Here is a 26,156-nt window from a genome sequence, read left to right as displayed (position 1 = left end):
CAAATAAAAAAAAACTGGGCGAAGGAACCAATCATTGAGAACGCAACTCGGCCCCAGGTCAAAATCCCGCGGGAATCCCATGTCACGATGGGGGTCTTGATAAAATGTCATGATCTACACTACAGATTTTTTTTTTTTAACACCTAGCCATACATTTCATATTAGGAGATGGGGAAATGTAAATTCAACGAAGCGTGGTTGAGTAAACAATTCTTTTGCCTTTGGCTCAACCTAGTGGGTAGCATGGTGTTCCGAGACTTTTTGGATCGTCTGCAAAAAATTATTCAGTTTGGTACAATGGGTATGAAGGCGCGAGAGTCCCATGATAAATTGTCAAAGCACATAACCTCCAGGAAAGAAACAAACTCCCTCCATTTGCCGGCGTTTTTCAATCTGCTTTTATAAGGCAGCCAGCTGCTAACGAGCCTGAAGAGATAGAAGCTAAAGCCAGCCAGCCAGCCAGCAAGCTGCTAATGTAAGAAAAGCAACAGCAGCTAACACTAGCCAGCTAGCTGCTAGTGCTGCAGCCCCCCTGCATCCCAGCCCAGCTACGATTGCTACTGGATTTGCGAGAGTGGATCTACGCACATCGTTTGGGTCCACTGCAACCATGAAAGCAGAGGTGTTGTGGTTGCCCGAGAGTTTAAGATGACGCTCGCCACGCTAAATGCTAACGAGAACACCTCTACTTGTCACTTGCACACATTGCAAATTTCCACTTTCAAGAAATAAATTAACTAGGGCTCTCAAATTTATCGTGCTAACGGGCGGTAATTAATTTTTTAAATTAATCGCGTTAAACTATTTGACGCAATTAACGCATGCACGGAATGGCCCGTTCACGCATTGCCTCAAACAGTTTACAATGAAGCCATTTTAGCACATTGAGAGCAAAAAGGCAGAGAAATGCGAGTGGACACAGGCGTTCATTGGACCACGCCTTTTATTGGCTTAAGCTTCGGGAAATCTTTCACAACAAATATAAGTATTGTGGCGAACGACGTTGGGAATAATGAAGGATACCATCTTTTTCTTGACACGCTTAATTGAACACAAAGCAGAACATATTTTATACCATTTGCTGCCACTACTGACTGTCATGGTTCCCCAACTTCCCATCATGCATTTGGGCGGAGCAGGAGACGATCTTTTTCTTAACACGCTTAAATGAACAGAACATCCTGAATACCATTTGCAGCCACTATTAACAGTCATGGTTGCCCAAATTCCCATCATGCATTTCGGCGGCGCAGGAGACAATCTTTTTCTTAAAACGCTTAATTGAACCCAACGCAGAACATACTGTATACCATTTGCAGCCACCACTGACAGTCATGGTTGCCCAACTTCCCATCATTCATTTAAGCGGAACAGTTAAGTCGCTACCGTATCACTTAGCAAAAGCACAACAAAAATAATATTCCTATCTCTCAAAAAAAATAATGTTCACAAAAAGAAAGTGCTCAATGCAAAGAGAACTGGCATTCCCAATCAAAATAGCTATGCAAAATACACATAAAACTTACTCAGACTTTGCCTTGGCTAGATCTCTAATTTAATTTAAAACTCGCCATTGACACCTTGTGGTGTATTTCAATCACTACCTTACGTAGTTAAAGACACTGTGGAAGAACGGCAGGGAGCCCATGTGACATCCAGCTCAGCGACGACAACAATGGCGAGCTATTAGTTTATTTTTTGATTGAAAATTTTACAAATTTTATTAAAACGAAAACATTAAAAGGGGTTTTAATTAGGGCTGTCAAAATTATCGCGTTAACGCGCGGTAATTAATTTTTAAAATTAATCACGTTAAAATATTTGACGCAATTAACGCACATGTCCCGCTCAGACAGTATTCTGCCTTTTGGTAAGTTTTACAGCAAGGCTTTTTGTGCTGTCTAACAGCGAACTCTTGTGGTCGCTTTGCGACATGGTTTATTGTCTTCTTGCCAGTTCAGTATGGCTGCACGACGTCTCGGGCTGACGCCTACGTTGTAATGTTGTGCTTATATGATCCTTGGACAAGATTTGTCCGTAAGTATGGTTGTTGTAAAGAATGTACATATTATGTTAGTAAGCGAAATGTTATATTTTTTGTATGAGACGCATTTTGTTTATGTTTAGTGAACCTGTATAGCGTGCTAAGCTAACGTTTTTGCTAATGCAATGCTTGTGTATTTTTTTTTGTAGTTTTGCGATAGTCTAAAGAGGACAATGGTTTGAGGCCATTTTATTAATAAATCAGATGAAAAAGGAAGAAGTCTGATTATTAAGGCGTCGTTCACTAGCTGTCTAGCTTTGGAAAAAGTAGACTCTTCGGAGTGAGGACAGCATAGACAGATTTAAATGACAGTAGAGTGAAATGCCCACTACAGTCCTTATGTACCGTATGTTGAATGTATATATCCATCTTGTGTCTTATCTTTCCATTCCAACAATTTATTTTACAGAATATATATATATATATATAATTTACAGAAGAATATGGCATATTTATAGATGGTTTGAATTGCGATTAATTGCGATTAATTATGATTAATTAATTTTTAAGCTTTAATTAACTTGATTAAAAATTTTAATCGTTTGACAGCCCTAATATTAACACAAATTCATGGATTTTCTTTGTCGATACAGCTGTGAAATATGTATCAAGTTTTTTAAAAATGGTCTTAATTAGGTCTTAAATTCAACTTGAGGTAACCTGTAGGAACCCTGGTGTATGTAGGATCTATCAAGCGTCACTTCACCACTGTCACATCCACTTTTTAAAACGAAAACAAGTAACTTGCCAAACAAGTTTTTCAACGCAGCTGAAGTCCTTGCTTTGTAGGAATCTGGAACTTCTCCAAGGTGTTTCAGTATTATTGTTATTGCTGTACGTAAACAATACACCTTATTCAATTAGCTCTTTGTATTCAACAGCCAGAAATGATTGTGTATTAAATAGTATTGCGTGAAATATTCGTTATTTACATGTTGATGAGCCAAAAGATTTCCCACGTGGAAAAGAGGATTGCTTGCAAGATGAATCACAAGCGAGCGAATAAAAGGGGGCTAAATACTGTATTATTGAACAGATTAGTTTCAAGTTTGAGGGCCAATTTTGTGGCTGATTGATGGCGGCAGCACGTCAGACGGTAGGGAGACACCAATCCCATCAGCGACCACGAGTAAAACGCAGCAAGCGCAGCAGCCGCCTCCCGCCTTTTGCTGGACACCATCTGCATTAGCTTCATTTAATCCCCACTTTAAATAGCAACAAAGGATTAGGAAAGGGATTTCCAAGACACACAACCCTTGCAAGCCTCTTAATGTAAGAAGTGAAACATTTATTGTTCCATAATGTAGCACTAATTATTCTTTATCACAGCCAAGTTGGCTTGGCCTCTTTTTAAATAAAGTTAAATTTGAAGGTGATGGGAACTTTTGAAACGAAATTGTACAATGTGTTAAATTATTAGTAACCCTTCTTTTTGTTACAGCTTTCGTCATTTATAATTTCCTGAGTCTGTCCTTTGAATACCTGGGAGGCGAGAGTGCAATCATGTCCGAGATTCGAGGGAAGCCTATACAGTAAGTTCTCTTCCGACACATCATAAATTAATTTGTTCAAGCAAATTTAGTACAACGCTATAATGACATTGCCATGCCAATCATCATGGCCTCTTAAAGATAACTGCTCAGGTTTGATTGACACAATCCGACCGGCAGGCACCGGATATTTCTGGTTAGCACTATAGACGTGATGTATTACAATGGTATTGTTTGGTCTGTATATTTAGACTTCTCTAATGAATGCGAATGGTTTCATCTTCCCTGTACAGGTCAAGCTGCCTTTATGGCACCTGTTGTCTGGGTGGAATGAGCTACTCCATTGGCTTTTTAAGATTTTGTAAACAGGTAAGATGCATCCTGTTGCTCATTTGACTTAACAAATTGCAAATGTTATATTTATATATGGCGGAAAACACTCAAGGTGACTTGAAGTTCCGCTCTGAGACTCCCAATTTAGCCAACTTTCAAAATTGTCCGATATGCATGTGTGATACATCCTTGGAAAGCTTAAAATCTCAATTTTCTGGGGGAAGAAAAGTTTTGAACAGGAGGCAGGCTTTCCCCTACATATTAATAATTATTGTGGCGCACCGCCACACTAAAATAAAAGCCGCCACGCCGTGCAAAAAGATGTTGTTGTTTTTTAAGGCCGTTTCAAACTAGCGGCAGCCTAGTGTGAAGGGTTCAGCGGCAACCTATTCATTGTGTATTGTAATGTCCGTAACTAAATATACGAGGCCTCCTTAAGAAACTATCAGACGGGGAGCTGTGACGTAGAGGGAAGCGAGAAGGCGATAGCGGTCGCATGTCGCGGAAGCCCTCTGTTATTTTGTTATTCTTTTTCTTTATTATTGTTGCCACAATAAAGTGGCTAAGCCAATACAGACTAGGGATGTCCCGATCCAGGTTTTTGCACCTCCGATCCGATACTGATATTGTTTTGCACTTCCGATCCGATACCGATATTGGCCGATGCCGATACCGGCCTATCTGAGCATGTGTTAAAGTTTAAAGTTATTTAGCCTCCTTACTTAGTTGTCAGACTTACGTTGAAAAGGGTTTTAGTACTCTTGATAACAACTAGCCAGCTGAATGGCGTACCGCAAGCAACACGTCACTTCCGCTCATTAATATTCATGACATTAGCTACTGTTGCTAAGTAGGGACAAGCCACCGTTTGTCCCTAATAGGAAATGAATGGAAATCGTGTACGAAGGAGATGTTTACAGAACTAAACCCACCAATTCTCTCCAAAAATGATGTGCCTGGTGCCAAATTGACTGGCAAAGATGTGGAAGAACATAAAAATGTTCAGTTAAAGAGATGGCTTGAGTGTCGAAGGCTGAAAAAGACGGAAAAAACGAGCCAACCTAGGTATAGCATTAGCTTTTTTATCGACGCAACTGACAATGACATTCTCCTCTTTCAACAAGCTATCCTTTACCATCAGCCTAGTCTTTCTTATATATCCTCTGGTTGTCCTACGTCTCTTACCGTTCTTGGGGGTAATTTAGTTAGCTTTGTGTAGCGATCGCAAATGCTACTCAGTGACAGCCAACGAACACTATTCATTTTTTCATTGATAACACATCTTAATTCTATAATTTATTTACACTTCCCCCTTACTAAAGTTGTTTATATATATATATATATATATATATATATAACAGAAACGGTAACAGTGGCAGTCAGATACCATTGTAATTCTTTTCAGGGCATTCATTGTCAGACAGAAGCAGTACAGCACAACGTTACGCTAAAAGAATAAGTTAAAAATATAAAAATGGCTTACCTCTTTGTCCTCTGAAAGACCATGCCAACCCAACATAATGTTTACTGCATATGAAATGTCAATGGATTGACCGAGCTGGTGTTAAAGTCCGCGCAAGTTGATTCGGTCTTCACATTTTTTCCTCCCGAGTTTTTGGTTTCCGGAAACGTAAGAAGAAACATCCTTCATGTGTCGTAATGTCTAGAGTTGTTTCTACAAGTTCCAAAAAAGCAATGCGTGATCGGCATGTTCGTTTTTGAAAGATTACTGGCGAAAAGTTGCACAAATTACGTTAAGTCTATGCGAGGGCGGGTCTATAATGTCCCACTTTGGCTTTACTTCCACTTCACGATGCGACGTCGCGGTCTAAAAATAGCCTGCGTGCGGTACGCCATTAGGTGAGTTTGAATAACACACAACGGTTGGCAACAAGAAACTGACCTGTTTGTTCAGTGACAAACACAAAACATTATAAATAAGAAACAGAAATGGCATAGTCAGTCAGTAAACTGTGCAAATAATATTGTAAACTGTCTTAAAAAGCAAAACACAAACAACCTCAGTGGAAAATCCCACAAAACCCCCAAGCTGTTAGATGCTTTTAATGTTTCGTGCATTAGTTACAATAATTGTATAAAAAGCCTCTCAGGTTTAAATAAACAACTATTTCAGTATCAAGTTAACATTTTAAAAAAGTAAATAAAATACTCAAGTTCCCATTCTGTATCAGCAGCTTTAAACTACATTCATTTAATTTTGCGAATCAACTGTTAAAGTTGTTGAAATAGCTTCCATTATTCCATAATTTCCCTTCTGTCTACTTTCGACATGTGAAAGTTTTAAAACTGTTTTGAAGATAGATTCAAGTCAAGATTTTGCCGATTTAGGAGTATTTTAGATAAAAAGTTAATTAGGTTCGCTTGGAAGGTTCACAACAGCCTAGGGAAGTCTCCTGCTTTAAGATGGCGGCTGTTTACTAACGCATTTAGTTGTCCATGCTTTAATGTTGCTACCGCCGTCGAGTCTGTCATTTTGCATCTAGTTCTATATACATATGATATCTATTATCTACAGTAAAACGATGTTGACGTAGTTTGTAGCGGCTGTCAGCAGCAGTCAGGTATTCTTGTGTTTTTTTATCCAGCGGCATGACTTGAGCTAAAGCCGTGAGTCGAGCATTGGCATTACCCGGGTCTGTGACAAGCATGATGTTTACTCTCGGGACGCAATGCGGTCAGTTTCTCATTGCGTCCTGAAGACCGCGCTGTGTATTAGTTCCGCTTTACTTGACATATTTCAATAATCTGAATTTGAATGTTTGTGAATCGTTCTCGAAGCTTCCACGGCCGAATCGCTCAAGGATGTAATGATGGCTGGGCATGTTGTACCGTGGTTCTAAGTGTTGGATGGTGCGTCTTTACTCACGAGAGATAATGGCTCGTCATCCAGAATGAATTCTTCGGCAATGACTCTTGTTATTCCCTGGGCTTTGGGACTGTCGAGTGCCAGTTTGTCATGCATAGCAAAAGTTTCTACCAGTGTTAGTTGCGTAGGACCTTTCTTTTTGTCTTCGGTTTTCTTAACATACTCCTCATATTGTTTGTGGTGGTATTTCGCTAAATGCTTGATTAGGTTGGTTGTATTAAAACTTCTTACAGCTTTACCACCACGCTTGACTTTATTGTGGCATATGTTGCACTCTGCCTCTTCGTCTTTGTCGTCCTTTAAGGTGAAATGATCCCACACAGCTGACATTTTTACCGATAAAGTCTCTCGGTAAATTGGGAGACTGTAATGTAGTGTGTTGAAAGTGTGCCGTAAAATGCGGACCAGATTTTAGGGAAACCGAAGCAAAAACTGGAATGGATTATGTAACCCGGTGCGCTGGAAAACCCGGACCGTTTTTTAAAAAAAAAACTGGATCGGAAGTCTGGATTGGAATTTTTCCGTGTCGGCCCATCTGATACTGATGCGCATTTTTTTGCCCATATCTGCATCCGATCCGATCCAAATATCGGATCGGGACATCTCTTATACAGACTCCTCTCCTTTTCCCCCCATCCGGGGCATTGCTGTATTTTGGATTGGACATTTCAGTGAAAGTGAGGGTTGGACGTACAGTAGGTCTTGGGTGGAAAGGCAAGTTTGGATGAATTTGCGCCGAGCAGGGTCAGAGCGCCGCCGCACCAATGTGTCAACAACGTATTCAATAGCAGAGGGGCAGGGCTGTTACAGCGATCGGATATACGCAATCACGGCTGACGAAAGCTTGATAAATGCGCTTTTTTTTTCCCCCCAGGTTTCGCAAGCTCTGGGACACTCGAAAAAATATATCTCATACATCTCGTTGCTAAGCTAAATGGTACCTCGATGTGCGTTTGTGTGGAAATGTAGTTCACGAACAACAACAACAACAAAAAAAACGATTCACCTTCTCACCGAAACTAGTAAAACTCTTAACACGGCAATTAGAATTTCCCCATACACCTTGAAATGGCTCCATTACAAGGGCGTAGTTTTGGTCTCTATTGGTGGGGACGATATAACAGCATAACCTGCATGTACACTTTTTGCTGGGGACAGGACATTAATAAAACCAAACTGATTATGTGAACGGGGGTCAGGGCTACATTTCTCACCAATATGAACCCAATTAATTGATAGGCTAAATGATCAATGCAAAAATAAATCTGTATTGTACTAACTTTCACACTGCAAATTTATAATGTTTTATGTGATGATTTTTCTAAAATCTATTCGAATATTTTTTTCCATCTTGTTTTGTGTGTTAAAGACTAACAGATTAATGGGTCAGATTATTCAATTTACTTTAGGTAAATTTTACCATTTGTTCTTATTTAAGCCCATACATCTAAAGGTTGGTCATTCTTCAAAATCAAGGGGGAAATGATGTTTTGAACCATATCACTTTTTGAATTAAGAACATTTCTGATGAAAAAAAGCTTTAAACATTAAATATACTCATTTTTTGCTTAAAATAAGTGCTAAGATTATTTTCAGACAGGTATTTTTCTTATTTCAAGAAATCTGAGTAAAATTTACTTGAAGCACTGGCAGATAATTTCACTTTATTTTTATTAAATTTACATGGAAAACAAGGGAATTTAACTAGTCATCAGCCAATCAAACATGCGTTTGAGGTGGAAAAAAATGGTGTCACTGTAAGTCTTTTGTCGGCTTCTTCGTCACCTCTATATTCATGCGTTGTTGAAATCAGATATATCTGCTGCCTCTCTCTCTTCTCTGTAAGCACGTGACGTCAGCGCGTTGTGCCGCATTAAAAGTAGTCCGGGCAAAACGTCATGCTTAGAGCATGCAAAACTAAACGATTCCTCGAGGCGGAGAAAATTCCTCGATCAATTTTTTAAATTGTTTCAGCTCTAAACTGCCTCTTTTTTTGTTGGAAAAAGGTCCAAATATCGGCCGTCTGATTCAGTGTATCAGTCGACCTGAACAATATATTTTTTTCAAGTATTGCTGTCAGAGGCAGTAAATTAGTTAATTTTCACACATGATGGACAGGCACCTTCAGAGGGCCGACTATTAGCTAATAGCTAACCCTTAGCTTCCTAGCTGATGATCAAGTAAAAGAAAGGAAAAGATTGATTTATTCGTGCTGTGACCAGCATTTATGTCAACACTATTGAAGTAAATATCAAAAACAAGGTCCTGTGTTTTAAGTCGCGCCTGATCAATCTTAGAAGCTGCGCTTTAGGCCGCCCGTTACTGTAGTCAAAGCGGAGTAGCTTTGCTTTTAATTAATACTCAGGAGGACGCAACAAATCTGGCCTGTCGATAGTTGCCACCAGTGAACTATTGCAAGGGCAAATTGTATGAAAAGAAAAGGCCTCTGGTCTTTCCGAGGTGGGAATTGATAATTAAAAATTGATTTAGTCATTTTTAATGGAAAATGCCAGCAGGTTGCCAACACACTTAAGAAAATAAAAATGTTGACTCTAGTGGACTTCCTTCTCAAGTTACTCTACTGCCCGGTCGCCCTCTTTTATGAAATATACGCGTTATAAAAGCTGCGGACAAAGTGAGCACATTGTGAATAATTCAATGTTAAAGATGTTAAATAACACCTCTCTGCGTGGGGGCCGTCTCTCTTCCTGTTGATTAATTTGAGTCTGGAAACAGCTGACTTTTGGACGTGCTCTGTGTCATCCTGAATGTCATGCTTGTCAGATACTATCATGCCAGCTTGTTTGTCTTTGCGCACGCTGAGAGACAAAATGGTACTAAAGCTGGCAGGGATCATTTTAGGGACGACGATTCAAGCTATTTCGTCAAGCCCACAGTTTAACACGTTTGCCTTCTAGTGAGTTTCGAGGGTCAACGTCCTCCGTGAACCTGGCGCGGAAGACGTCAGCAGCAGGTGGTCTCCTCTTTGTGTTGAAATCCTCTTTGGATTTTGCCGGACGGGAGCGCTCATTATGCTGAAGGAGGCTGCGTGTCGTCTTTACGCTCTCTGCACGCTTCTCTAATGTGATCCAGTGCAAACTCATGCTTTTTAAATAATATTTTGTTCCCTTTAAATGAACAAAAAGAAATATCTTAGTGCAGTGCTGCACTGCTGTGATCAATCACAATAATGAAGAGTATTGCAAAGTTATTTAACGATAACAACTGAGCACTGTTAACTTTTAAAGGCAAAATTTATGATGCAGGTCTTGCAGTCAGCTCAATAGATACTGTATGTGTGAGTGTGTGTGTGTCTATTATGAATCGTCCATTGTGGTCTTATTGGTGTTTAGCAAGGCTAAATAAATGTAAATACAAATCCATTCTGTCCTTTATCCTGTTGCTATGTTTTATGTATTTTTCATTCGTTTTCCAGGCAACTCTTCAGTTCTGCATCGTCAAACCCATCATGGCGGCCATCACCATTATCCTGCAGGCCTACGGCAAATACCACGATGGGGATTTTAAGTAAGCTCAACTCCCTTTAAAAAAAAAAAAAACAAAAAAACTACCATTAGTTGTACACAGGCTCCGTCTAGTGGTACTCAAAAGATTGAGCAACCAATCCTATCCACTTAATAATCTGGTGTGCTAGCCATCCCAGTCAAAATGGTTTACCGTATTTTTCGGACTATAAGTCGCACCTGAGTATAAGTCGCACCAGCCATAAAATGCCCTATGAAGAGAAAAAAAAATGTATGTACTTAATATAAAAATACAATAGAGAAAAACATGCTAAATAAGTGTACAGTATGATGTTACATGATGCACGAACAACGAAATTCCAATATACTGTCCTCATTAGGACGCTACTCTCGGTCCTGGCTATGCAGCGAGCTAAACTCCCAAATGATGATGCTGGACGTACATATAATTTGCTGAATCAATTTCGTCCTCGATACCAAACAGGTTCGCATCAACGTAAATTGATAATTAGGTGCTATTACAGCAATGACACAAACGGTTAGCATGCGTTTGCTAGCATTAGCACATCGTTCAAACAACCACACAACTGGCTCGAAGTGTCTGATCGCGGGAGGAAAACACAACAACAACAGAAAAGATGATACACACAGGCGTTGCCTCTGTATTTTACAAGCATAAACAATGACCGTAGGTTCGCAGTCGTGTCTCTGTCTCTTTCTCACCCACTCGCTCAGAGACGCTGCGTAGCTGTCAGTCTTCTTCTGGCATGTGAGCGCTCTTCTTCGCGTAAACAAGTGCGAGTGCACCCCCACGTGGGCGTGAAGTGCCACAAACTAAAAGCATGCATTTCAGTATAAAAAAGTCTATAATACAATTGAACACACATTGCCAAAGGCAGAATGCGAACGTGACCATAGCTATTAAGAGTCATTTAGATAACTATAGCATAAAGAACATGCTAACAAGTTTACCAAACCATCAGTGTCACTCCAAAACAACAAAATAACATGTGAAATGATATTTATATATGTATGTGTATATATATGATTTATAGCACCATCAATGCCATTGAAACATGATTATTCAATGCCAGTTGAAATAGATTTAATGTCTTGTCAAAGGCAGTAGGCCTGTCGCGATAACAAATTTTAGTTTTAATTTATTTAATAAATTATTGCGATATTATTGCACCCCCCAATTGAAAAAAAAAATACAATAACACTGAGAATGCAGTATATATTAATAGATCATGTACACCCATTTAAACGCAATAAATGTTTACTCTTAAATTCAAAAATACTTTTTAGGAAATCACAACTAAAAACAATAAACCATGCCTCTTTTAAGTAAAAGACAACAATATTAATACTGCACAGAAACACAGAAGAAATAAAATGTGTTTTTTAAGAAAAATAAAATTCCACTTAATAATTTAAGCATCTAGGCAAATGAAAACGTTTCCCCTCATGGCTTTTGCTATGGCGTTCCATGTGTAATACAGTGGTACCTCTACATACGAAGTTAATTAGTTCCAGGAGCTTGTTTGTAAGTCGAAATGGTCGTATGTCGAGCAGGATTTCCCCATAAGAATACATTATAATTCCAATAATTCGTTCCACAGCCCAAAAACCCACACTACATCCTTAATAAATAATGCTGTTACTATTGCAAATAGCAATTACAAAGAGCAAAACAAATAAAATATGAATAAAAATCTGAATAACAATAATAATTGCAATAATAATAATAATACAGTACAGTACCTGTAATAATGTAACGAATCGGCTTCTAATGTGGCGGACTTTTTTTTTGCTGTACCTGAACGCACCGCGGGGCTGACGGTGAGCAGGAGAGCGCTATTTTACTTTCTGTTTCGATCCTGCCATCAACAGCAGTGGACATTCGGCGAGTTGATAGAATAAATGATTTGAAACCTGACGAAGCTGGCGATTTCTTAGGCGATGTTACCACAATACGAACTGTCACCTTAACTTATAAAGACTGGCAAACGGAGGGGGACCGCCGGCCGAGATCAGCATTCTACGACCCAGTTCATGGATGCACACACCAAGCTTATATTTTGCTATCATTCACATCTTCATTTCAATGGTAGTTGTCACATTTTCTTTTTTTTCTCCACCTGCACTAAACTAAAAACAGAACTAAAATGCATTTTGCGTAGTTGGTAACAAGGAAGCCGAACTTATAATAGCACGTCAGCCGCACGCGCGCACGCAGGTGCACGCGATGCGATAAATTGCCGAGGAAAAATTATCGCCTTCATTTTTATTTACCGTGCGATTAATGGAATTATTGCATATTGCGACAGGCTTAAATGGCAGTGATTAAGTTGGGATGTGACCCAGATTTGCCTCAAAATCAACTGGAAGTGACCTTGAATATTGACTCCACCATCAGTTGACAAGACTGCTCCCACAGGCATTGCACTACGCCTTCCTGTAGGGGGCCGAACCAGGCAGAACGTTGAGTTGGCTTTCACTGTGATTAACTCAAAAACACAAGCTGCGTTCTATTGCCGGATTTAGGTGGAAATAGGACGATGGTTTCACTGAATAGAAGTAGGCGTGTGCCATCTTAGGCACCCCACGATTCGATTCGATTACGATTCAGGGTGCTACGATTCGATTATAGAACGATGATCACGGTATTTGACGATGATCACAAATTTATGTCCATTATTTATTTAAAATATCCTAATGATTCAAAAGGAACGGTAGAAACATGGCCATAAAACAAAAAGCTGCCCTTTAGCTTTTTTATTTATTTTTTACAAGAAAGTGCAACAACATTAACCATTTTAAAGGTATTACTTATTTCTCTCAATAATACAATAAAATTTACACGGGTGGAAGGAATTCCACATATTCTGGAAACAGTGTCTTTAGAAATAAGACTTCTTTTAACCAATATACTTTGTTTTCACAGATTTCTGTACTATTTCGCATGTTTGTAGTATTACCGCTATACTTAATCATGGTTTTACACGTTCTGCATATGAAATATTTGTTAGCGAATATGCTAATTACCTTAGCGCTCGGCGCTAACTGTTAACATCTCAAAAACAACAACAATAACAATAAAGGCTAAACAGTAAAAGAGGATTCATGTACTCACCTCTGATAGACGCACACGGGTCTTAGCAACACACTCCATACATTTTTCAATTGACATCACTTGAAACTCCTGCTGGACAACTAAAGGACAAGAAGCAACGAATTATCTCTCTTCCCCTCTCGCTCTAAAAAATAACTTGCGCACAGAAGCCTGACTGCCGGGTCCCTGCCTGTCTCATACACAAATTTATTTTACAGTCTTTTGAAAAGGAGTAAATCTCTCGCTCAGTAACTGGCAGCATCCAACATAACGTTGTGCGTGCATCCGTTAAAGGTGTCCGGGCGGCAGACGTGTCTTGAATTGCGTTCCGCTACGAGCGGGTGTCATAAAGTTCTTTGGGAAAATTATTTTTGAACCGTTATGAATCGTAATCGAATCGTCACGTTTTACGTTCATATCCATAGAAATTTCACGATTGAAGATTTATTTACAAGAATTTTCAATTTAAAAAGCTCTTTGTTTTGTGACGGCCGCAGTGTTGGATTTTGTATCTCTCTGCATGACATTTAAGTTGCTCTATTTCTGGGAAAAAGTTAAATGATATGTCAAACATTAGGAGTGAGAACTTCTTGGAACCTTACGATACGATTTGAGATACAAAGCTCACGATAACGATGATCTGACGATATGGCGATACAACGATTGTCGATACATTGGTCAGAAAATCATTCTAGGATGTTCTACAAAAAACTAATAAACAGAAAAAACAAGCAGCTTCTGTGAATTGGAATGAGTTTATCACTAGTAGACGTCCAATCCATTTAAACTGGGAGGGTGGCAGCGTATGAACATTCGTTCATTCGCTGCCATCCCTCCCACTTCAAACGGATTGAATGTCTATGGCCGGTAGTGGCAGGTAATGAAGTAATTTTGGGCCATTTAAGGTCATTTACCTGTTGATTTTCAGTTGCTTCTGTTGATTTCGGGGTATTTTATGGGTCACTTGCTGTTTATTTTGAGTTACAGAACAGGAAGTGACCTGGGAATAACCCAAATGAATATGCAGTGACTCAAATTCAACAGGAAACGACCTATAAATGCCCTAAAATGAACAAAAAGTGACCTGTAAATGCCCTGAAAATCGGACAGAATGACTGTGAATGCTCTGGTTTCGAAAGAATGAACGTTCCCAGTCTAAATGGATTGGGCGTCGAGGACCGTCAATGCAGCCTTAGAGTTAACCGAGACACTATTATGGTGGAAGACTTTGGTAGCAACTTGTTGGTTAATACCACTTTGTTTTTTAGACATTGACTCCTTTTTAAAACGATATATCAGTTCTTGGCAAGAGCATATCGATAACCTTTTGGGCTTTGGTTTTGAAAGTATTTGAATTTTAAGTTTTTGAAAATAGGCCCCCTACGGATCAGCCCCGTGTCTCGTTAACTTATAGTGACGTTTATGCCTTTAAATTAAAAAAAATTAATGGGAAGTGACTAGAGCTGGGAATCTTTGGGCACCTAACGATTCGATTACGATTACAATTCAGAGGCTCCGATTCGATTATAAAACGATTATTGATGCACCCACCCTCCTTTTTTTTTTTCTTTTTTTTAAATTAAATGTTTTGTACATTAGTTCCAAAATTGTTCAAAAATCCTCTCAGGCTAAACCAAACTACTATTTCAGTATCAAGTTAACATATAGCAGCAAACAAATATACAAAAATAACAGTAAATAAAAAACTCCAGTCCCCATTCTATAACAGCAGCTTTAAACTACATTCAATAAATTTAATGTTGTGAATCAACTTTTAAAGTTGTTAAAAGTGCTCCCGTTATTCCATAATTTCCCTTTTGTCTACTTTCGACATGTGAAAGTTTTAAAACTATTTTAAAGATAGATTCAAGTCAATATTTTACCGATTTAGGAGTATTTTAGATAAAAAGTTAATTTGGTTTGCTTGGAAGGTTCGCTACAACCAGTGTTGTTAATAACGGCGTTACAATATAACGGCGTTACTAACGGCGTTATTTTTTTCAGCAATGAGTAATCTAATTAATTACTTTTCTCATCTTGGCAACGCCGTTACCGTTACTGAGGCGGGAAAGGCGTGCGTTACTATGCGTTACTAAGTTGGTTGAATAAAAAAAGTCAGAGAGAAACGGACTCACGGGGACGAGAGCAGAGCAGCAGTGGGGAAGACGCCGTTGCAACCGCGATGCTAGGTGGCTCCAATAATACCTGACGCCTACGCCCACATGACACGGTAGATATCATATTATAGAACTAGATGCAAAACTGACACAGCTGCATTGCCAACATGTTTTAAGGACTACATGCGTTAGTAAACAGCCGCCATCTTAAAGCAGTAGACCTCTCATTAAGGCCCTGATGTAGAGATCCTTCCTAGCGAACCTAAGTTTTTTTTTTTTTTTTTGTTAAATCTAAAATGCTTCTAAATCGGCAAAATCTTAACTTAAATCTATCTTTAAATGATGAAACAGTTTTAAAACTTACACATATTTAAAGTAGACAGAAGGGAACTAATGCAATAACGGGAGCAATTTTAACAACTTTAACGGTTGATTCACAACTTTAAATGACTTCCACACATAGCAAAGGTTACTAGCTAGTTATCGCAATACCCTTGTGTCTAGTTAAGTGGAGGGTAAAGAATTGGGCCAGGGCCAATTGTCCCCCAAATCCTTTAAACTTCACATTGTGTGACCTGTTTTTTTTTTGTTTGTTTGTTTGTTTTTTGTTGTTGTTTGTTTTTTTTTTGAGGAAAAAAAAATTATCACTAGTTACTTTGCCAAGTAACTAATTACTCTTACATTCAGGTAACTGAGTTACTAACGCAATTACTTTTTGGGAGAAGTAATTTGTAACTGTAATTAATTACTATTTTAAAGTAAAATTAACAACACTGCATATACTGTATATAGATATAACTAGATGCAAAATGACAGACACGGCACTAGATGCGTTAGTAAACAGCCGCCATCTTAAAGCAGTAGACCTTTTATTATGGCTCTGTTGTAGAGAACCTTCCTAACGAACCTAAGTAACTTTTTATCTAAAATACTTCTAAATCGGCAAAATCTTGACTTGAATCTATCTTTAAATGATGAAATAGTTTTAAAACTTTCATTTGTCAAAAGTAGAGAGAAGGGAACTAATGCAATAATGGCAGCAATTTTAACAACTTTTAACAGTTGATTCAGGGTGAAGGGTAAATTAGGGTAAAGAATTGGGCTCGGGCCAATTGTACCAAAAACCTTCACAAAAAAACTTAGCATTAACACATAGTGTGGCCTATGTTTTTTTTTTTTTTTTTTTTTTTTTTTGAGGAAAAAAAAAAAAGTAATTATCACCAATTACTTTGCCAAGTAACTAATTACTCTTACATTCAGGTAATTGAGTTACTAACGCAATTACTTTTTGGGAGAAGTAATTTGTAACTATAATTAATTACTTTTTTTCAGTAAGATTAACAACACTGGCTACAACAGCCTTCCAGGGAAGTGTACTGCTTTAAGATGGCGGCCGTTTACTAACGCACGCATCTAGCTTTTTGTAGATGTGCTGCTCACGCTACCGAATCAATGATGCATCTAGTCCTATATAAATGATATCTACCATTACATTATGTGGATGACGTACTTTATAGCAGCTTTTCGGCAGCAGTCAGGTATGTTGTTGTGTTTTTTTATCTCGTGGCATGAGTTGAGCTAGAGCCGTGAGTTGAGCATTGGCATTACCCGAGGGGCCGGGTAATGAGAAGCATGATGTTTAGCTACTCTCGCTGCGTTCTTCCTCGTTGCGCCCCCAAGACAGCGCGGCGCGCTGAGTGTGTTGTACTTCCGCTTTACTTGGCATATTTCAATAATCGGAATTTGGATGTTTGTGAATCGTTCTCGAATCTTCCACGGCCGAATCGCGAATAATCTAAGAATCGGAAATTTTGCACACCTCTAGAAGTGACCCAAAATCAACAGGAAGTTGCCTGGTAATGCCCTCAAATGAACAAGTGGCGCACGGGAGTTCACTGACCGGCAGAGCAATGCATCCCCATGCAATTTGTCCAAAAATGGCATTTTCTAGACCATTATAAGGTCATCTGTCATGTTGTTTTTTTCTCTTTGTGCACAGTGTGAACGGGGGCTACTTGTACATCACCATCATCTACAACTTCTCCGTCAGCCTGTCGCTCTACGCCCTCTTCCTCTTCTTCTTTGCCACCAGTGACCTGCTCAGGCCATACGAGCCCGTGCTCAAATTCCTCACCATAAAGTCTGTCATCTTCTTGTCATTCTGGCAAGGTGAGACCTCCGTGTAAGATCTTAATTCAGAACCGAGAAGAGAATGTATCAATTCCCGCGTGTTTAAGGCATGGTCCTCGCCATCCTGGAACGCTGCGGCGTCATTCCCAAAGCGCTCTTCATCGATGGACAAGAAGTCGGCGCTGGCACGGTGGCGGCCGGCTGGCAGAACTTCATCATCTGCATGGAGATGTTCTTCGCAGCTATCGTCCTAAGATATGCCTTCACGTGCACGGTTTACCAGGAAAAGAAGAACGATGTGCCACGTAAGTGACGTTCTTTCTAGAGCTGAAACGAATACTCGAGCAACTCGAGTAACTCGAGTTTAAAAACTGATCCGAGTCATTTTATTCACCTCGAGGAATCGTTTAATTTTGCCAGCTCTAAGCATCATGTTTTGCCCGGACTACTTTTAATGCGGGACAACGCCCTGATGTCACGTGCGTAGAGGAATACGCAATTTAAAAAAAAAAAAAAAAAAAAAAACTTAACGCAGCCGACAGGCCCGACAGCCGCTACAAACTACGCCGACGTTGCTAAAAACTACGCCCGCACGATGCTAGTGTGGTAGCAGCTAGTGTCTGATGCGTCTCGTAGATATCGCATGCATTTAGGACTAGATGCAAAATTGACAGACTCGGCCGCGTCTGGGCAGCGTTAGTAAACAGCCGCCATCTTTAAGCAGTACACTTCTCATCGCTAATAAATATAACGTTACCGTCACGCGGCTCACGTAACGTTAGCCCTTCGGAGTGCTAGGTTTCTATTGATTATGACCACTGTCAATTAGGCATGTGCCGGTTACCGGTTTCAAGGTTTACCGTGGTATGAAAACATCACGGTTTCAAAACCACTAAAATTTTCCGTCATACCGTAGTACGGTATTCGCTATTTTACAAGTCTCAAAAATGCAACCAGAAGTATCTTGGAGTGGAAGCGGAAGTGTGTCAGTGACGCTAATCTGCTAAACACCAAAAAAGAAACAGTCCAAACAAAAGGCGTACTTTTCTTGAATTTATGGAGGTCTCAAATCATGGTAACTTAAATATACAGTTTTAAAACGTTGTACAAAAGTATTTTACACGTGTGAGTAGCTTCATTAGCACAAACACAACAGAATGTGAAGAAGTCATCCATGAAAAAGTTCGCCAAAAACAAAACACACATTTTCCTTTTAAATTCAAAATACAAATTAACTAAACACTTACAAAGACGAATGTTAGCCTAGTCTTAGCTGGGAGAGCAACTTCGTCGAGGTTATAAACCTCACGGCCACTGAGAAACAAGCTTGAATGAAGGAAAAGGGATAACATCAAAGATCGCTAATTGCGACAGATGGTCTTGCCCTAAGCACAAATGTACGCTCGCTGGACAAGGAGAGGTCTCACTCCCAAGTGTTTTTAGATGAAACCTTTACATAACAACATTCAAATTTTAACTAACTTATCCATTTTTAACTTACTAACTTCTGAATTCTGCGTCTTTTTAACACAAAGGCATGACATGTAGACTAGAGTTGACACAGTGGCTGAAAATGGCGAAACTTCACTTGAGCTTTTGCCCCCTCAAAAAAAAAAAAAAAAAAAAAAAGTACAGTCAATATTTTTCAATTGTATTTAGAAGTGTTTGTACTTTTTTATAGCAATTAATTTATTCTTGCTCCAATCTTGAGCAACCTGAGCTGTGGGTAGTCTATAAGTTTTATTTATTTTATTTAAAATATTTTTTTGTTTATTTATTTATTTTAACATAATATTCATGTTCCAATTTGCAAATATTTTCAGAAAAATAAAAAAATCCCGGGAAAAAAGTTTTTAAACCCATACCTCTCAAAATAACACATTTTGGAGCTGTAATTGCAATACCGTGATACCGTAAAACCGCGGGATTTTTGCTCACGGTTATCGTACCGTCAAAATCTCATACCGGCACATGCCTACTGTCAATGCGTGGCTAATAGAGCTGGGAATCTTTGGGCACCTAACGATTCGATTACGATACAGAGGCTCCGGTTCGATTATAAAACGATTATTGATGCACCCCCCTCCCTTTTTTTTTTTTTTTTTTTTTTAAATGTTTTGTACATTAGTTCCAAAATTGTTCAAAAATCAACCAAACCAAAATCAACTAAACCAAACTACTATTTCAGTATCAAGTTGACATATACCGGTAAACAAAAATAACAGTAAATAAAAAAACTCCAGTCCCCATTCTGTATCAGCAGCTTTAAACTACATTCAATTAAATTAATGTTGTGAATCAACTGTTACAGTTGTTAAAATTGCTCCCGTTATTCCATAATTTCCCTTCTGTCTACTTTTGTCAAAGTTTTAACACTATTTCACCATTTAAAGATAGATTCAAGACAAGATTCTGCCAATTTAGGAGTATTTTAGATAAAACGTTTATTAGGTTCGCTACAACAGAGCCTTCTAGAGAGGTCTACTGCTTTAAGATGGCGGCTGTTTACTTACGCCGGAAAGTCTGTTATTTCGCATCTCTGTTCAATAATACATGGTCTAACACCGACGTCATCTGTCATTTTGCATCTAGTTCTACATATATATGATATCTACTGTAACCGTATGTTTGTAGCAACTAGCAACTGGGCGTTCTTTGTAGCGGCTGTCAGCCGCAGTCAGGTATGATTGTTTTTTTATCTAGCGGCATGAGTTGAACATGATATTTACTCTCGGTCCGTTCCTCATTGCGTCCCAAAGACCGCGCTGACTGTTTTACTTCCGCTTTACCTGATGTAATTCAATAATCAGAATTTGGATATTTGTGAATCGTTCTCGAATCTTCCACAGCCGAATCGCGAATAATCTAAGAATCGGAAATTTTGCACGCCTCTAGTGGCTAACGTGTCTTACATAAGGCTTTATTTAATCTGTAAAAACACAGCGCTGTGGAGTGATGAGGGTGTAAAATTCAAACATAATAAAGCTAACTGTCAGTTTTAGCTCAGTAGTCATTGCTGAATAAAACAACAAGTAGCACTGGTCCCTAATGTGCTCCAATACAGCAGGTATCATACATTTATTTTGAACACTGCAAAAACTCAAAATCCTATCAGTACTTACAGTTTAGACTGACTTAAAACTTAACTAGAACTTAAAAATAGCTTGACACAAATGGAATTTAAATTACCGTAATTTCCGGACTACTTTTTTCGTTCATTTTGAATCCTGCTGCTTATAGTCCAGTGCGGCTTATTTGTTGATTTACTTGTGTTAATAGGCAACCCATGCCTCCTAGCATGCATTGCAGCCCTACAGATGTAAGTAACAATCAAAATTCATGTTCTTTTATTTCATTATTTATTCATTTACTTTTCCAGTTGTTTCAATGATTGCTTGTTATGGTATTTGGTAACACTTTATTTGACAGCGGCGTCATAAGACTGTCACAACACCATCCTAATTAGGACATGACACTATCATGGGCATTACTGAATGCTTATGACAGATGTCATTAAGTGTCATCCAGCAAATTGTGTTACCAACTCCATTTATGTCCAGCTCGGATCTTTTACATCCATTCAAAAGTGAGATCATTTCCCGAATAAAACTGAATGATAACTGTTAGAAGCATTCGTTAATGCTCATGACAGTGTCATGTCATAATTATGTCTAATGGCGCCACTGTCAAATAGTGTTACCAAATACCGCAACTAGCAATTATTTAAACAAACAGGAACATTAACTGAATAAATAATTAGCAAAGAACATGAATTTTGATTGTTATTTATATCTGTTGCGCTGCAATGCATGCTAGGAGGCATGATGGACAACAACAGTGTTGACAGCATGTGGCATGAAAGGTTGACCGTCTCCCCCAAGGAAGCAGTGATGGCCAAATGAAGCTTCTTGAAGCAATGAAGCTTTGCAGCCAATTAGTTAAAAGCTTCATGTTGGTTTATTTGGTCTTCTTTTTTTTTTTTTTTTTTTTTTTTTTTTTATTAAACCTGTCCTGTTCAGCTGTTTGACACAGAGAATGGAAGTCTAAGTGCCCAGATTCTGAACAGTTTTAATGTTTCACATTGAGAGTCTGACATACTCCCATTGTGATCATTCAAAATACCTTTTTATTATGACAAAGCAGCGAACAGGAAGGGATTATGGGGGGACAGAAGAAAAAAAATACAAGAGAAGAAAGAAAAGAAACACATACACAAACAACAAGAAATACATTGAACATCTAAACTAGTTACTAATATGCTGGTGCTATCGTCAGCGAGATGTATTTCCGGTTTACACCATGGGGGGCCTATTGGCCAGTGAAAGAGGAGAATGGGGGTGGGGGTGTCTATAAGACTATAAGCTAAGTGATTGAAAGGGGTAGAGTGTACACAAATCAGTTCTGTGATCTAGAACCCAGTAATCGTGTGAATCTCTTATGAGTGTAAGCCCGTTGGTGACCAACCCTACGCCGCCGCATCGCCAATCCCGGCACCGAAACCCCCAACCCGAGCATGCCCTACCACATCCAGCAGCACGCAAGCCCCACCGGGCGCGCGACAGCCACGCAGACGGGCGGAGAAACCGCGCGGGCGCCAACCAAGGGCCACGGCCCCCACCCAGCCAGCCCGGGGAGGGAGGGGGGTGGGGGGGCCATGCGCAGCCCATCCCTCCTCCCGCCGCCCAGCAAAGGAACCATCACCCCCCCCCCCCCCCCCCCCCCCCCCCCCGGGACCCAGGGTGGTCCCCCGGGCCACCCGCGCGCCCATCAACCGGTCTTCAGGGATGGCAGGAGGGGGCATCACCAACCCCACGCCTACACCCACCCCCGCCCGCCCGCCCGGGCCACGAGCCACAGCCACAGCCCCCAACCGGCACGGCATGCCACGGGACCCCCAGCGGTCCATCAAGCCCCAGGCAAGGCAGGGTCCCCCGCCGGTGCAGGCGACACCCCGCTGATACACCGGCGCCCAGCCAGCGACCCGCGACGGAGCGCAGGGCGGATGCCCAGCCAGAGAAGAGAGGGGAAGGCGGAGGCAGGAGAACGCCCAGGAACTGCCACGGGGCGGTGCAAGATCGGAGACCCGACCCCCCAACCCACTCCCGCGGCCGGCAGCCGAGGCAGAGGGGAGGCCACACCCCGGGAGCCACGCCATATAGGAAAAGTGTGGGACCCACCTACCACCCTATTACTGTGGCTGCAGGTTCCCGACTGGCAGCCATAACCCAGCACCGTGATGGGGGTGTGAGGGGAGGGTAGTGCAATGTATGCATTAAAATAGGAGAGCTTGGCTTGGGGCAGTGGGACCGCAGCATGGAGTTTCTGCCCAGCCGCCCGTCCCACCGCCCTTTGCCGGAGCTCTCCTGTGGAGTATGATGTGTGTGGTGCATTTAAAAAAGGTGCAGGGATGGCGGGGCCTGTGGTGAGGAGGCAGCCGTGAAACCCCCCCCCCCAACAGGTCCCAACCATCCCACAACCTTGGTGTGTGGTGCATTAAAAACAGGGGGGAGTCGGGCTGGGACTGTAAAGCCCCGTCCCAACTCTCCCCGGAGAAATGTATGAGCATGTAAGTGCCAGGGTGAAAAATATTTACAGTGCCGAAGTGAGAAGTGCGTGAGTTAAGAGGCAGGCTCCCGCGGGCGTGGCCCCGTCCACCAGAACCACCGGCCCCAGGGCGGAAGAAGCGTCAGGGCCCCGATCAATCCCCGCCCCAGACCACCCACGGTTTATTTGGTCTTCTGACCGTCATATGATGCCGCTGTCTAATGAAGTGTTACCGGCTAATATCTTTTGGTGTAAATATCCCATAATACAGTGAGGACAGCTGCGGCTTATAGTCCAGTGCGGCTTATCTATGAACAAATGCCGTTTTCGCGTCACATTTGGTGGGTGGCGGCTTATAGTCAGGTGCGCCTTATAGTGCGAAAATTACGGTAGCTTTCAAGTGATGTGTGTTATCAAGTGTAATTACATTTTTAGGTAAGAAATATGTTTTGTTTTTCTTTATAAGATCTAAAAGTTTTTTGAGTGAAAGCAGTGATTTTTTTTGTTCTAGTCACATCTTAGATGCAATTGTTGGCTGTTTTCAACAGTGTACATCGAAAATAAAGACTTTGATTGAAAATGGTTCAATATTGGATTAAAAGTCTTTTTTTCTCATGTATATTTATAATTGCTCTTTACCTTAAAAAAAAAGATGTTTTATCCGATTAATCGATGGAATTTTCAGTCGATTACTCGATTACTAAAATATTCGATAGCTGCAGCCCTAGTTCTTTCCCAATTTCCTCCCCGTTTTCTGAGATATATTCTGATGTTCCTCCTGCAGAGAGCATCCCGTCTATGCAGAGCATATCCAGTGGTCTGAAGGAGACCATCAACCCAGGCGACATGGTGCAGGATGCCATCCACAACTTCTCCCCAGCCTACCAGCAATACACGCAGCAGTCCACGCAAGAGGTCGTCCCGCCTTGCCCCAACGGGAAAGCCGCAGCCACCACCTCCAACAAGGGTTCTCGTAAGTCAGACAAAGTAATGCTGATCATGTCTGATGACGAGTTCTAAGCTGCCAGATCCAAGTGGGTGTGTCCTCATCGCCACTTTGAAAATGGATGTACCTCAAAGGCCACAAAACTGGATTGTATTTCATTTTCAGCAACTCGGTGTTGAACAATGACTGCTTACTACTAATGGACATTGAAAGGATCTACCAGTTTTAGTAGCGTAGCCTAGCAGCATGAGATTTTTTCCTTTTTGGCCTTATCACAAACAAACAAAGCAATCACAGTTCTGATATCATGTAACCAACACTATCAGGTGTGTGACAATGGCCTGGAACGCCACCTAGTGGACTGCATCAACAGTTTTCTTTTTGTTCTGTTTTTTTAACAATCTGAAATGTGTTCCAGGTCAGGTACACTGGTTTTGGAGCAGGTTCTTCAAACTGCACAATATATCACTGCAGATTCTTCTGTATGTATTGGATGCGTCTTTATCTCCTACAAAGTGGGAGTATTCTTTTGTAATAGTAAAACTAGAAGGCAGATTCTATAACATCTGCACTAGTGAGAATATATTTAGCAAAGGCTCCTTATATGAGGGTGACTATCACGAGTTCTCAATAAAATATGTACGGACTTGATGATAATTATATTTTAATGGTTCATTTCTATTTAAAAAAAATGACTGGGAAAACTCAATTTCATTATTTTTTATTTGAAAAGTGCAACTGTAAACAGTCTCATTCCCGAATGGCCATAATTTGAGATTATAAAATTCAATCAGAAGTACTCCAAATCTTAATATCTAAATAAAATACAGAACCCTATTTACCTGAATGACATAATTTATTTTAAGTGCATGTGACACGAAAAAGCATGTTTATTTCATAATACATGCGGTATTTTATTCTCCTGCGGGGAACGAACTGTAAATTGCTCTCCGCTGGGCGGTTTGCCGATCCGCGAAGACAATCGACAACCCAGTCGTCATGTCAAATAATCCAGGCTAGTTATGTTTGATTTTCCGCTTCGAAGACTTTGAAACATCACTCGGTTCAGGTTAGCATGTCGGCTAGCTGTCACGCCTTTTGGTTTGTTTACATTCTCCGAAGCCGGGGAAGGGAAATGACATATGTCCGATTTAGGTGTCATAAAATATCGTTCGGGAGGTGCGACGGTAAAGGTGAAGTCGACAGTTTTGACCATTGTGGAGTAATTTTGCCATGTCGTCCTGAATAAATGCATTTTTATTATTTCATATTCCATTTAGCACAAGACTGTTATTTGTTATGACCATGCCATTTATTTAGCAATTGGGGAATATACTTGGATAAAAAGAATATCCTGTAAAAATATTGAAGTAAAGAGACAGAAACAATGACATTTTGCAGCTCTCTTCGTCGCGTTTTCCTCGTTGTGAATAGTTCCCCCTCGACGGGCTGACTGGTCCTTCTCAAGCCATTTATATAGCTATTGGGGAAAAATACTTGGATAAAAAAATATCCTGTAAAAATATTGGAGTAGAGAGACTGAAACAATGACATTTTGCGGGTTTCTTTGTCGCGTTTTACTCGTTCTGAATAATTCCCCCTCAATGTGCTGAATAGTAAAACCGATGAGGCCAGTCTACCGCTGACGTCATCCACCTGTTGGGGACGCTAAAGCCCTAAATGGTAGGCGTGGCTAACCGGCAGATTAAAAGACTAATTTCTCGTCATCTGTGCTTTGCTAAATTGTTGTATATAGTCGAATCGTCTCAAAATATGATTCTAATGCACATAATAATGCCATGTAAGACTTTTTTTTTTTTTCTCCTGTCGTATGCTCTTTAAATGAACCAGTAAACCATTTGAATGTAAAATGCACTGTTAAGAGGATACTATTTTTAAGATAGGATAAATGGTAAAAATACTAGATTGGTTGTTTTTTTTTTCCTCTACATTTTTCATTTTAATACCCATTTGTGCCAATCATCTTGATGTTACAACAAAATTAACTTGCATTTGGGTCCAAAGTGGAATTTATGATATTGAAAATAAAAACATTTTTTGTGTG

General features: G+C 40.2%; 1 protein-coding gene across 1 annotated transcript in view; it reads left to right on the top strand.

The window, feature by feature from the left end:
• tmem184a (transmembrane protein 184a) overlaps positions 1-26,156 on the top strand; it is a 35,304-nt gene extending 9,148 nt beyond the window's left edge. The window contains exons 4-9 of the mRNA XM_057817126.1: positions 3,486-3,576; positions 3,828-3,903; positions 10,191-10,282; positions 17,471-17,640; positions 17,709-17,906; positions 23,930-26,156. Of these exons, the coding sequence (XP_057673109.1) occupies positions 3,486-3,576; positions 3,828-3,903; positions 10,191-10,282; positions 17,471-17,640; positions 17,709-17,906; positions 23,930-24,165 (863 nt within the window). The 3' untranslated portion in view covers positions 24,166-26,156. The remainder of the gene's footprint in view (positions 1-3,485; positions 3,577-3,827; positions 3,904-10,190; positions 10,283-17,470; positions 17,641-17,708; positions 17,907-23,929) is intronic.

Source organism: Corythoichthys intestinalis, chromosome 16 (assembly GCF_030265065.1).
Source record: "Corythoichthys intestinalis isolate RoL2023-P3 chromosome 16, ASM3026506v1, whole genome shotgun sequence".
In the NCBI taxonomy this organism is placed as follows: domain Eukaryota; kingdom Metazoa; phylum Chordata; class Actinopteri; order Syngnathiformes; family Syngnathidae; genus Corythoichthys; species Corythoichthys intestinalis.
Note: the sequence above shows the minus strand (reverse complement) of the source record. Positions and strands in the feature narration are given on the sequence as shown.